This window comes from Trematosphaeria pertusa, assembly GCF_010094035.1.
Source record: "Trematosphaeria pertusa strain CBS 122368 unplaced genomic scaffold BU26scaffold_13, whole genome shotgun sequence".
NCBI lineage: Eukaryota > Fungi > Ascomycota > Dothideomycetes > Pleosporales > Trematosphaeriaceae > Trematosphaeria > Trematosphaeria pertusa.
Genome location: NW_022987224.1, coordinates 1,211,365 through 1,225,165, shown reverse-complemented (window position 1 = coordinate 1,225,165; position 13,801 = coordinate 1,211,365). Strand labels below are relative to the sequence as shown.

The 13,801-nt window shown below is 43.0% G+C and overlaps 3 protein-coding genes across 3 annotated transcripts; 1 reads left to right on the top strand and 2 right to left on the bottom strand.

The window, feature by feature from the left end:
• Positions 1–4,165: 4,165 nt before the first annotated feature.
• BU26DRAFT_377545 (uncharacterized protein) lies at positions 4,166–4,387 on the bottom strand (the record flags this gene model as incomplete). The annotated part of the gene is made up of 1 exon (XM_033822534.1): positions 4,166–4,387. A coding segment is annotated over one exon (222 nt), but the record flags the coding sequence as incomplete, so codon positions are not given.
• Positions 4,388–8,908: 4,521 nt separating this feature from the next.
• Positions 8,909–9,205, bottom strand: BU26DRAFT_433513 (uncharacterized protein; the record flags this gene model as incomplete). Its single annotated transcript, XM_033824034.1, has 1 exon — positions 8,909–9,205. A coding segment is annotated over one exon (297 nt), but the record flags the coding sequence as incomplete, so codon positions are not given.
• Positions 9,206–13,282: 4,077 nt separating this feature from the next.
• Positions 13,283–13,590, top strand: BU26DRAFT_433645 (uncharacterized protein; the record flags this gene model as incomplete). Its single annotated transcript, XM_033824040.1, has 2 exons — positions 13,283–13,343; positions 13,394–13,590. Coding segments are annotated over 2 exons (258 nt in total), but the record flags the coding sequence as incomplete, so codon positions are not given.
• Between the last annotated feature and the right edge of the window lie 211 nt (positions 13,591–13,801).

The following is a 13,801-nucleotide window of genomic DNA, read 5'->3' as shown; positions in this document are numbered from 1 at the left end:
TCATCCTGCGGAATATACGAAAGCATTAAGTAGCTAAAAGAGTTTAGGCGGCACGACCTCGTTGCGTATAGCATATCTAGCTTAGTAGTCCTTAATCGAGCATTAAACACGGTTATTAAGTTACCGCATTACGAAGACGACTAGGCGTCTATTAACCTTAAATTATCTATATATAAGCGACTAGCCCAAACTAGCCACCTAGGCTTTCTAGAATTCCACGGCTACTACTAATCCTCTTCAACTCTAAGGGGGATCCGTCTAGAGTTCGCTCCGAAATCTACCGTAAAGAATTTCTTATTAAGTCCTACTAACGTTACACGAGAGCTTTAACTTTAATAGTTAAAGCAGATCGCAAACGCGCTTTTACATCTCTATGCCTTAAGAATTGTATATAGAGACCTAACCTGTGCAAACGTTTTTCTTGCGACTAACCTGGATGCCTAACTTGGTAATTTCGCTAGGTCTTTAATAGACGGTTCGCCCCTAATGTACGTAATAAGGGCAAATTATAGATATCCAGGCCCGTTACTATCTGTTAAAGCAGATATTTTTGCTTTCGGCTTAGTACTTTATTACATCTAGACAGGAACGCCTCCGTACTATAACCTTAGGACAGAATGTGTAGATAAAGACAGCGACTCTTTACGAGAAGAAGAGGTTATAGCTTAATATGTTCGTAGGGAATTTCCTAAGACTAAATCTCTTAGCGAGATTAGAAAGATTATCTTACGATGCTAGCAAGGTGCGTTTAATAATGTAGATAAGTGCACAAAGGAGATTGCGACACAAGTCTAGAATAACTCTATGTACTAGTGCGTCCGTACTGCGCCTAAGGTTAGATCTAGAAAGAGTTCCGAACTATATACAGAGAGTAGCACCCTAGAATATCTTCTTTACCTATTGTAGGGTGTCGACAAGCGCAAAATTAGCTAGTGCGCTTATCCTTGTAATTAAAGGCCTCTTCGTTAATAGGTTCCATGAAGAGGGACAGCCAAAAGTCTAGGTCCTGCTTAATCGCGTTCTTTAGACCCCCTAGAATGTAGCCGCCCTTAAGAGCACTACCTAGCTGCCTTCTTAGCCGTCCGTGTCGCGTTATAGCGTCGTCGGACAATAGCTTCGAGGGCATAGTTATTAGGGAAAGCGAATTTAAGGGGTAGGCGGTCCGCAGCTCTATAAGATAGCGACTTAGTTTGCACTACCCGTTGCTGTCAAGACGGTGCGCTTAACAGTCGTAGAGCTATAGCAGCTAGCGATTTCGGAGAAGTTAGGGGCCGGAACGGCGATGCAGTAAGCGCTGGGTCTAGAGAGTCGCGCAGCCAGTCTTAGATTCGATTCAGGGAGGGCGAGGAGAAGAAGGGGAGAGAGGAGGTAGCCATAGCAGACAGAGGATAGGAGAGCTGTTAATGCATAGCGTACAGAACGCGATTAGATACGCTATTTTAGTAACGAGCGGGATTTTCTTGGCAACCCTAAACAGTTAGCTTTCTACCCAATCTAGAGGCATTCTAGGCTCTAGGGTATCCAACGCCCCTCGCATAAGCAGAGATAGAGCAGTTTTATTAGTACGCATAAAAAGGGATTAGGCCGTAGAGTTAGACTTTTAGTGTTAGCAGAGCTCGCCCTAGCAGTTGCCACGGAGGTGCGCAGATCTAGGCTATAGTCCTATCTAGGGACGAAAAAGGTTGTTTTGGCTTAGTGTTAAGCGTCCGCCCTTAGCGCAGCACTAGCCACAGACACGTTATACGACCTAGCGGATATATAGCGCTGTTACTAAGTCTAACTAGAGCGCAGAGTCTTGTAAATTCTCTATTAGTCTGCGCGACAGCTATAAGCAACCTTCGCGATACAGCATAACTTATGGCTATGCTATATCGTAGACTTCTCTAAACCGTGCACTAACATGCCCTACCGCCTTCTAGCCTAGCAGATCCGCCGTTAACGCCTTCGCTAACTAACAAGAAGCCCTTCTGCACAAACCCGCACCCCGGCTAGCGCCTTGTCCCCACGACTCTCCACCTCTACTTCTCGCCGCCCTACGCCTAATTAGACCCGCCTATAAGTCGCCAGACGCCATAGGACTGTCGAAGCTAATCTGTGTTGCTGCCCTAAGAACTTTACCTGTGTTGCCACCTTTAGCGACGCGCCCTCGTGAACGGGCCTAAGCGTAGGGAATAGCTCTTAGAAAAGGAGCGCGTTAAGGTATCTAAGGTCCTTAGCGTTTAAGTCTCGAACCCCTATTATTCTAGGGAAGCCGCTGTCGTAGGCGGTGCCGTAGCAGATAAGAATACTAGCCTTTCCTGTAAGTTTTATAAGTCTCGTTTAAGGCTTAGACAAGCCAGTCTGCTCTCTAAAGGCCGTCTAGAATGTATCCCTTAGGTTATCCACGTTGTCGAACTATTTCTATCTGCTAGAGCCTATGCTACTAAGGGCGTTCTCTAGTGCGTAGAGAGTAAAGCCGAAGGGTAGAATACTCGCGCCAAGCTAGTTAACAACGCCTATAATTTCGCCGCTGTTAGAATCGACTAGGATGTTTATCTTGTTAAGGTCGCTGTGCGTAAGAACTACTAGATAGCATCTATTAAGGAGCGCTAGTAGGACAGCTTGTATTTTAGTAACAGCTGGCAAGAAGCGTTTTAGGAGGGTGTTGGCTAGGTATTCAAACCTAGCGTAGCATTTAGTGCTAATAACAGACATATTAGCTAATCTCGAACTTACTAGCCTGCCCTTTTACCACGACTGCGCAAAGAAACTTCTATTTTATGTTAGCAGGTTAACGCGAAGAGAAGAGGTAAAGATATAGTACTTAACAAACCTCGCTAGGCTATGCACAGTATTTACTCGTTTATCGCGTGTAAGAGAGGGGCGAGCAATAATATAGTTCTCTTCGCGGAGCCTGTTTATCTCGTATATTGCTAGCGGTAAGCCGCTTAGATCGCTAACCTACCTAAGCTTAGAACAGCTAGGCACAACATCTCCGTAAATGTCTTTTACTAACTCTAACATGGTTATGTCTAGCAAAGCAGTCTGCTCTCAAAATTAAATAATCTTGTTGCCGCTTAGGCCGGCAATTACAGTATAGCTAGTTAAGCCTTAGATGTTAACTAGCTAGATTTGTCCTCTATATCTTCGGCGGACAAAGTTATCGCATTGTATCTTAGACAACGACGTACTAGCCTCTAAAAAGAAGCTATCAATAGCGTTGTTAAGAGTGTAGAGGACATTAGGCATGGCTAATAGTACTAGAGCGAGATAACGGGATCCTCCTTGCTGTGTCTAGTGCTTGTTAGACAGAAGAAGTTCTAATTAGGGGAAACGTAGAGCAGAGCGCGAAGCAGAGAAAGATAGTATAACGTTATATTCGGGGTAAGAAAAGCTAGCGGGTAGTAAAAGAAAATGTTGCTACGCGCGCCTAGAAGTAGCTAGGTAGTAGCTTAGGCAGTAAGCTACATTCGTCTCGGCGGGGCTACACGCTAGCTAACTTAGCAATCGCGCTCTACCCTACGTGCACGATTAGAAGTAGAGGAAAAGAGTGTCCGAGATAAATATCCTTCTCTCTTAACACCTACAGATACGGTATTAGATCTCTTAAGCCTACCTTCTTAATGTAAGCTACGATATCTTATTTTCTACGTTCTATGCTAACATAGAGCAAGGTGCACGCACACTACTACGATCGTGGTCTAGTATAACAAGCAGGGCTAAAGACGAACGCGAATAGAGGTTACGAGACGTAATTGTAGGAGGAGCACTTGCCTAACATCTAACAGCAACCTAAATCGTAGGACTTTAAAGACACAAGCGGCCCACGATTCGCAATAGACGTTTTAAACGACCTATTAGAAAGGTAAGAAAGGCGGGGAAGTTATACCTTAATTAGGACTAATAATTAGCTTAGGCATAACTAGCCTGCAAGCTATATGTTAGTTATATACTCTTATGCTCTTTTGTTTTTCTTCTCTATTAGCTATGCTTCTATTTTGTCTATCGCGGATTTATTATAACGTTAGGCAGATGTAGAGTAATTCTCGTCTATCTAGCTATACGTGCCTTCTAAAAGAAGTTTCTCGCTAAACTTTTTATAAGACCTAAAGTTAAGTATAATTAAATTGTTATTGCTATTAAGGGCAATGTTTGTTAGATTAAGGTTATTATGTGCGAGCCTAAGAGAATAGAGGTGCCGCACGCTAGCACGGATGCCGGCCATGCAAGCAGCAATATTAAGATTATGTGGAACATCCTCGTAACAATATTGCAAGATAACTTCGTGTCTTTTAAGGGCGAGCCCGGTGATACAGCCGCGATTAACAGTACATCCGTAATATCTAATAATATTTAGATAGCGATGTTGTTCGAGAAATTCTAAGATCTTAGCTTCTTCGAGAAGTATCTGCGGCACGAGCTTAACCTCGTATTCGTTGTTAGCACATAATATTTTAGAGCGTTTAATAAAGAGGTTCTTTCGATCCGCGTCTAGCATAACAGACATCCACGTGTGTAGTAGATAAATCTTCTCGTTAGAAATTCTTCGTAGCTCTTGTTTAAGGTCCTTAACTATTAAGTCGTACTTTTGTATTCCAGGCACCTAACTAAACTATGCAATATCCTCTTTGTCGACGTAGGTAAAGGTAGACTAGAGGAATTTTCTAGTCTTATAATCCGTGACTTTACTAAGAGTTGTTAAATCCCTCTTAGAGTGAATATTAGGACGCAGAACAGAGTCCGCCCGTGCTTGTTTAGCAAGCATGTTTCTATCTAAGATAACCCGTATAAGATAATTCTGTATTGTAGAGGTACGAGGTGCGAGGTCTTGCGAGGTGCGGATACAACAAAGGGGGCGGTCTCTAAGGAGTTAGACGGTCCGTTCACTCTAAGAGTGTTAGCAACAGAGCAGAAAATCTTCGATTTAAGCGTTAAGTGGGGTGGCTGTAAGGATTGTAAGGGTAAAGAGAAAGTAGAGGATAGATAACTAGCTTATCTCCGCGTTAGTGCTATACCTTAACCCCCTAGTTACAACTACTTCTACTCCTTCTAACGTTATACCTTAAAATATTTAACGCCTCTCGTGCAGTGCCGGAGACGCTTAATTTTCTAGTATAGATAAACAAAGACGTTAAGGTAGGCGTTATCGCTAAGAGGTTTAACGCACAGGCCACGATCTAATTAGATCTAGGGAGGTTGAAATCTAGAACCTAGCTTAGAACCTACCGCGGGGACTAAAACGTGGTTATTCCTTCATGCACGATCTAGAATCGTTCTTCTAGGGGCTATCCTAAATATGCATTCACTATAATAGGCTAACCTAGCAGAGAATCGTTCTGCGATTTAACAAGTAGAATTACCCGGACGTAGAGGAATTAACTAGTTCGAGAAAGGGCGTAGTAGATAATAAAACGGATTTTCTTAGGACTGCAGGCAAAAACTTTACACTATACTACTAGTTACTAATCTCTTGCATTAACAGATTAAGGAGAAGTATATTTCCTAAAGGTAGGAGGTAGAGAGACCTAGATACGAAGCTGTATGTTAAGATAAAAGAGATACTTTAGGCAGCGTAGGATAAGTTAAATAAGTTAGAGGGACAAGGGTGTGTTTCTTATTCGAACTTCTAAGCAGTGCTAGTTACGTGTAAACGATCTAAAAGGAATGTACTCTATTACACTGCACTAGCCCTAGCGTTCTTAAGACTCCTACCTTTCTACTACCCTACTAAAGGCGGCTGCATCGGCCTAAATCCTCTAGACACAACAGTAGTCTCCAAACTTATCAAGCGCTTACAATGTTATTCTACTCTGTTCTCTCCTCTACATAGCTACACTAGTAATAGCATAGTAGAGTAAATGCTTGTTTGCTAGCAAAAGCGACATAATCTTAGCTAGACTATACTCTAGCTTTAGTACCTTCGCTATAAACTCTTCTACTAGCTAAAGTAACTCGCAGTTCTCTACAACCCTCTCTTCCTAACCTAATAGTTGTAATGCGAGTATAAAGAACGTAGTTAGTGTTACGGCCAATAGGTTTATAGCGGGTAGGATTAGTAAGAGTAGAAACACGGATTAGAGGGTAGAGAGGATTAATAGACTGCGATTAGCTAGACAAATAGCGGATTAGCTATGTCTTAAGAGGACTCGAGGAAGATTCAGGCGTAACCAAAGCTTTAAGTCGAGGTGCTTAATTCTAGGCCTTTAATTACAACCGCCAGAGCCCTAAACTAGTCCTCCGTTTCTAAATTAAGTTAGTATACTATTCGATTACTCTAGGCCGTGTTTCTATAACAGGACATAGGCGTGATTACTAGTTCCTGTTCTTAACCCTAGCTATTCTAAGACGTATCCCGTTTAGCCCTAGTTAATACCTTTTTCTAGTTCCTAGCTCTAGCTAGATTCTAAACATAGCACTTTCTAGTGTAGTAAGCGAATAGAGTCCTTATCTAACACCTTTACACCCCTTCTTAGCTATCTCGTCGTCCAAAAAGACCGCTAATAGAGACGGGAAGAATTCTTCGCCCAGTCCGCTTAAACCTACTTAGCGTAGCCTTCTACATGTTATACTAGGTTATCCTACTAAAGGTCTAACGCCTATTATTTCTTGCTCTCCTTCTGCCGTAGCAAGCTATAGCTTATGTTCGTATGCGCAGACTAAAGCTGTCAACATCGCTTAGGTGTTCCCCGTTAGCATAGACTACGGGCGTTGTTAGAAGGGCTAGAGCGAGGCTCGTCGGCGAGCTATCTGTAGATAACAGCGGAGTTAAACGTCGAGAGAAGTGCGGAGGGATGTTTAATAACTTAATAGTCTGTTATTCTAGAGTGTGCGGGCAGCGGTAGTAAGAATTAGCGCGCAGCTAAACTAGAGCTTAGAAGGCATGTCTTTAGGTAGGACGTTAGCTATTATAAGCCGTTCTAGAAAAAGCATTAAAGTACCTACGTAGTGCATAGAGCTAGACGTGTACGATGCGAGATGTAGAGACGGCGCGACAATTAAGTTGTGCAGCGCAACGTAATTAGTTGCTTAAAGTTAGTAGGGCGACTCTATGCTTAAGAAGGTTAAGCGTTACGCCGTAGCTTTAGCCTAAGCTCTATAATAGAGCGTCCTGGCTTGGCGTAATCGCTAGGAACCACCCTTTAACGCCTCTACCTACCAACGAGAAGCTAGTCGCGTAAGCCAACCTAACATACACTATCGAGAATCTGTAGACGCAGTGCGAGAATATAGGCATAATAACGTCGAAGATCCTCGAACAGCACGTTAGCTCCTGTCCTGTTGCGCTAGAATTTAGGTATACGGCTAAGCCTAGAGATGTACTACTCTATAGCTCGCTCGCTAGTACTCTAACAACCGCAGAATCTGCGGTAAGAATTTAAGCTGTCCCGTCTACTTAAACCTACCCGGCATAGCCTTCTACATATCGTATAGTTACTAGCTCTCTATCTTTATAATATAAACTATAATTATAGCCCTAGTCTCTAGCGCTAGATATACTTAAGTAATCCTACATCTATTTATATTATTTATTCTTTCTTAGTCTCCCCTGTCGCCAAGGCACTACTAGCATGTCCGTTGCCGCAGCCTCTTCTTTTCTAGCCGCTTTTTTCTTTCTTACGGCAGAACGCGTGCTTGGCCTATTCTTCTTTCTTAAACGTCCCTGCCCTCGCTTAGGTCGAGTTTCCGTCTTAATCTTTAGTAGAGGGCGCGCTAGGACGGGCCTTGTCTTCCTGCGTTAAGTCCCCTGCGTAGTAGGCTAAGTAGCAGGCGCTGCAGCCTTTAGTGCTGCTCTGCCCCTAGGTTTCTTGTTTAATGCCGCCTGCGAATGCAGTAGCTCGGCGGGGCGTTTTATGCCTGCGATTCTAGCACTGCGTCGAGGTAGTAGCGAGGGCTAGTCCTAGTCTTGCGTACTATCCACACTGTCTTGCAGTTAGCGCTAGCGCTAACGCCGTAGCTTCTGTGGTAGAGGGCTAGTAGTGTCTTGTTGTAGCTCTAGTAGGTTCTGCTCTAGCTTTTGTAGCGAGTCTTTATACTCTTCTAACAATATTTTATTACGCTCCTCTTCTAACGGTGTCTTCTCGAAGATAGAACGCCTAGAAGGTAGTAATCCTAGGGGCGCGTAGAGAAGAGACCCGGGAGGTAGGGGAGGCGGTTAGAAAGGTTCTAGAAGCTGTCTAGGAAAGGGGGCCCACAGGCCTAAGTCCTTCCGCTATATAGTCTAGAATCCCTTTAGTTGTTTGGAACTCGGACGCTTAATAGTCTCTAGATTATCAATCTTAGAGAGAGTAAAGTCTATGTCCGTAGTGTCTAGCGGACTGTCTTTTATGTTGTTAATAGGTATAAGATTCTTAGGCTCTAGGAAGAGAGACTCGTGCCACCATTTCTAGGAAGTAACCTAGTTCCTTCTGTCGAACTCCTTCCTCTAGTCTTTACGCTCCTTCCACTACTTAATAACTTGCTTCTAGGCCGAGTATAGATAGCGCCTTTGTTTATTAACAGAGAGGCGATCGTACCTCGTCCTTTCTTTAGCTAATTTAATCTAAAATATAAACCAAGGTCTAGAAATAATAAATAACTCGGCCTAGAAAGTAGTCGCATCTTGTTCGAGGCAAGACCGTGGGAGCACAGGGGCATTCTTACCACGGCATAGATTCTAGCGTAGGCGTAGGGCACGGGCAACAAGCTGCTCTATATGTGCATCCCTCGCGTAGCTAGCAGACTTAGAGTTATTAGCAGTTTGTTGTTCCTACCTCTACTTCTACCTATAGGCGTTGTTATTAGGCTGCACGTTGCGCCTAGCAAACCCCTACTCAGGATTCTAGACACTAAGTTTCTCCTAGCGGCGCTTAACATTGTGACGAACGAAGACACCACGTCGCCAAGAGCCCTCTACTCCTTAAAATATCTTGTTCGACTAGTATTTCTCTACTTAGTCTTCCTCTCTCTTCGCTTCCGTGTAATAGAAATCGACCGGGTCTATAATAGATCCTATGTTAAATGCAATATGCTTTATTTTATCGTCGCTAATTAGTTGCTCTATAATAGCTTTTAGCTCTTCTAGTAGCTCGCCGCGTAGTAGTGGTAGTAGTGGCGTAAGGGAATTATTGTTAAACTCTTCTAACTTAGTCGACAATGCGTAGAGCGGAGGATCGTCGCGTTTAAAGCGTCTAAATAAATAGTTGCGTAGATTGTCGTTTGCAGCAAGTGCCTTAAGAATAGGAATAGCTTAGGTTTGCAGGGCTTCGTAAAGTTAGACTTAGTCGAAAAATAGAGGCATAGCTTAGACAATACTAGCGATTAGTTCGACGTCTATCTGTTTAGAAATAATAAAAAGAGGAGAGCTAATATAGGAGAAACGTTAGAGATAAAGATATTAAGGATAGGGAAAGAAGGTCGAAGATAGGAGGTTGTAGAAGAGGGGCAAGGTTTTCTCTAACTTACTAACTGTAATAGATTCTGCTTAGTAAATTACGCCTACGTGCGCCTATGCTTTTCGTGCACAGGCGCGGTGTAGTAGGCGCCGCTTGCTAAATTTAGACTAGTGCTCTAGTTAAATCCAACAGAAACGGACAGCGCACAGCTAATAAAATTTAAGGTTGCTGCCTAAATCAGCCTTACTGCTAACGGGCTAGAATAGTTAGCTAATTAACTAAGGTGCTAAGCCTCTGCCTTCGTCCCCGCGCGGCTTATTAGTTACAAGTCCTGTCCTAACAATAGACACCTATTCTTTATTCCTACACCAACCTTGTCCTCTTCTTGCCGTCCTTATCTATCTTGCCACCGTCCTCTCGCTAAGTTCCCATAGGACTACCGCCTATGCAAGACCTGCCAGTTCTCAAGAGACGGCGTAAAACTCTTCGCCAGATTCCTGGAGCGTTTGTCAACTAAACTACGCGCAGGAAGAAGATATTAAGAGAGTATTAGTAAAGAAGGTTATTACATCGTGTCTAATAAGTCTAGAGAAAATGTTACTTAGAATAGGTATTATTGTACGCTGCTTTGCAGGCCGGGCATGTGCGGTTTAACAGCCGAAGACACAACCGTGGTCGACATCGCACCTTAGCTAGTCTGCTTAACCGCGAAGGAGTATCGTTCTGCTTAAAAGCGAGGGAAGCGCGTCAATGTAGTAATTAATTCTTTGTAAGTAATGTTAGCGCACGCGGCCTTCCTAAGCCTACGTTTTAAAAAGGTAGTTAAGCAATGCCAAGTTAGAATTAAATGCGGGCTTAAGAAAGGACTAGAGCTGCTAGTGTGCTTCTATAGTAGGCTTTCCTTAAGCTACCTTCCTACGTATTAAGTACTAGGACATTTCTTTATAGCAGTTCTATTTTAGAGCCTATCTTCCTAGAAACTAAGTCCTAGCGTCGGGGCTTAAAAAGAAACTAGTTTAGGCTCTATCGTCCTAGAGGTCACGTGGCCCTTTATCTAGTTCGAAGCTATAATTCTTGCGCATTATTATACGCGGCAGCAACTAGAACCGTCCCGCGTCTCTAGAGGACGAAAGAGCTTTCGAACTCTTACCCCGCTCTCTACTCTTACCTCTAGCAGTTCGAATTCAAGATGTCCGTCATGCGTCTTAAGCTAGATTAGAACCTGCGCGGGGCTCTACACGCAACAGCTAACCTACAACATACTACTAAATACCTTTAACTATATTACAAAAACTTTGCAGTTAATTAGTATATAAGAGAGATAAGCGATAGAATTCTGCACAATTACGTTTAGTTCTATCCTAATTAGACTATTACAGTTATCTTACTTAGTCTTACGAGCTTCTAGTCGGCCTTGTACACTCTTTATAATCTTAGTCTTGCACGTATTATAAACGACGGTTTTACGCTTAGTGTTCCTAATGTGTGCATTTTAAAGATTATTTTAACAAGCTTGTTCGCGACTCGGACGCTTAATACTCGTCTTAGATAAAGATTAATAACAACGATAGGTATGCGTCTAGTGCCATTTATATTATCTCTAGAGAACAGTGCTAATAAAAATCTATTTATATTAGAATATTACGTTTTTCGCCTAGGCAGCCTAATCACTCTTTGTAGGAAGACAAGTAGTAGTTAAAATAGGTAGTACAGACCTCTAGTAGTTAGAGTAGCTACTACGAGACTCTAAGAAGGTTAGCTTCGCTATATCGTGGCTGGTAGGGTTTGCAAAAGGCATGTCTATAGGTACAGTAGTAGTATAATTGTTCTAGAACGATTAAAGTGCTGTAATTCTGCACTAGCGCAGCTAATAAGCAGTAATAAGGACGTAGATATTCATGCTAAAGCAAACTCGTTAATTCTAGATACGGTGGTGGCTATTTTCCCTACTCGTTCCTATTACTCTTCCTTAACGCAAGTCTCTTTCTGCGCTAACTTAATACACGCGCAGATGTAACTACGTTACTCCCTAGTACTTCTTTTTCTGCTAATCTCTTACTGCGGCAAGGTAATACAGGCGCAGACGTAACCGTTGTAACATGCCGTAATAGTCGAGCTAACTTCGCATCTAGCATCGCATACCTCTAGTAGTACGTAACTCGAGCTTAATTGCGTGCAGCTTAGATTTAAATAGAGGTTAAGGCCGGCCTCTATGGCACATATCGAATCTAATTACAATAGAAACAGAGCATTAGAGAATCTCTAAGTAGAGAATCTCTGTTTCGCTGCCTTGGTGCCTCCTAACATTAAACGGAGAAGCTCTGTTGCCATGTATAACAGCGATTAGGTAGTAAGCAACTTAATCTTATCAAGAAGCACGCGAGAAAGCTCGATCTTAAGGACGCCGCGTTTAGCCGCCTAAAAGCCAAGATGTGCTAGCGCGTCTTGCGGTGCATTATCCGCTCTAGCGCAGGGTTAAAAAGGTTATTAGGGCTATCTTTAAGGGACAAGATAGCCCGCGATAGGTGCGCCTGCGCTCCCTAGAGTGCGACGTGTTTCTGTTAATTGCTTCTTCTTCGCGCTATTAGATTCTAAGTTTCCTGCGCTGTTACAGTACCTAGGTAGTAAACCCTAGGTAGCAGAGAAAGTTGTTAAAACATAGTCGGATCGAGCTTTATATTATTAAGACAGATAGGAACGTAACAGACATATATTCTTAGCAATGTTCTTTGCTAGACTTTAGTAGTAAGGCCCGTAGACCCTTCTCACTAACGTACAATAGTGTTCTACCGATCCTGCACTCGCTGCTCGAATCTAAGCAAGCGAACTAGTGCCTTTCAGATCGAAACGCCACGTGCTACCCCGAAAATCCGAATTAAAAACAAAGTCGCGTCCTAAAAAGGGCCGCTAGTTAATTCCTACAACTATCCCGAGAAATTCGAAATCACAAACGATGTTCAAGGGCTGAGCGAACAATCCTTCGACGCCTTGTTCAAAAACGGAGTGTTTAACGTCGCGGTCTTTAATAGTTAATAAAAGAGCTTCTTGTTACTAGTCCTACCCTATCGCGCGATATTGCCACGAAAGACACGCAGGAGTATAGGGACAACGCAACTCTTATGTTTAAAGATTACGCGAAGCTTCTAGTTAAAGTATTTAAGGATTACTACCTACTAGTTACCAATTACAAGGATTACCATAATATTAACCTATTCCTAGAGAAGCTTCAGAACACCATAAAAAGATAGGACTTCTACGAAGAGCCTAAAACTAATATCTCGTCTAATGTTCTCTGTTAACTGCTAGCTTAGTTTATAGGGCAGGTATTGTGTTACTTCTAGCGCTAGTTCTACTATCCTTCTATGCAACACGCTGCGATCCCTTATAGACTTCACGCTAGCACCTTGCTTAGGTAGCTGCAGGGCCATAGTCTTAAACTTCTAAGCTTGTTTAACATTTTTATTCTTCTACAATCGAACTTCGTGCTTAACGCAAGTAGGGGCATGCAAGAAGTTAGCCACGCTAGCGGACAACTAAACGAGCCGCTTTAAGTGTGCGAAAGTGCTCTTACTGCCTATCGCGCGACTTCTTTGCGGAGAACTGCGGCATTAATCAGGGAATTAGAGAAGAGAAGAAAGCTTTTAAGTTCGCATTTTACGTAGATAGAATGCTACAACCTCGTAAGCGTGGTGCAATCGCCTTACTAATATACTCTCTTTCCGTTCTTCACCAACACTCCTACTAACACGCTTACCTTTGCTCTCTTTTACTCTCGCCTCTCTCCTTACCTATCCGTGCTTAAATTCATAGGCAATAGAATTCGCCCCAAACGGCTAACGCACGGCGCAGCGTCGATTAAGGAGCGCGCGCTAGCGCCGCCGCGACTAACGAAGCGCCTAGGCTTAGTCTTAATAAGAATAGATTAAATTGGACAGGATAATAACGAAATTTACGGCCTTATAAGTTTCTATCCCGCCGCGAAAGCTTTTAGAAGTAAGTGTGTCCTAGGTTTATAATACTAGGCAGTGCTTATATTATTACAGATAGTATTGGCGCTGTAAGCCTCGACTTTATTCGCAAGCATGCGGAGGCTGTTATGCACGCATCTCTAATTAGTTACGTTAAAGACGCCCAGCTACGTAGAAGTCTCTTTAACACTAGAGAGACATATAGGGTCGTCTCTTTAGTATACGCAAAGTTCTTCGTTAATTACACTAAACTACTCAAAGCACTTGCTTAAATGCGAGCTAGGTTGGATTAGCCGCTTAGAGAATTGCTTAACGGTCACGAGTTCCTCTTCCTTCTTACCAACGAAAGCACTAGTTAATTAATTAAACCGCTCCGCGACGCCGTTAATAATACGGCGGGACGGTGTTATAGATAATCCCCTTCCGCCGCAGGAAGTCTTAGAGGCGGGTAGCAAGATATTCGCCGCTATTGTTCAACTTGAT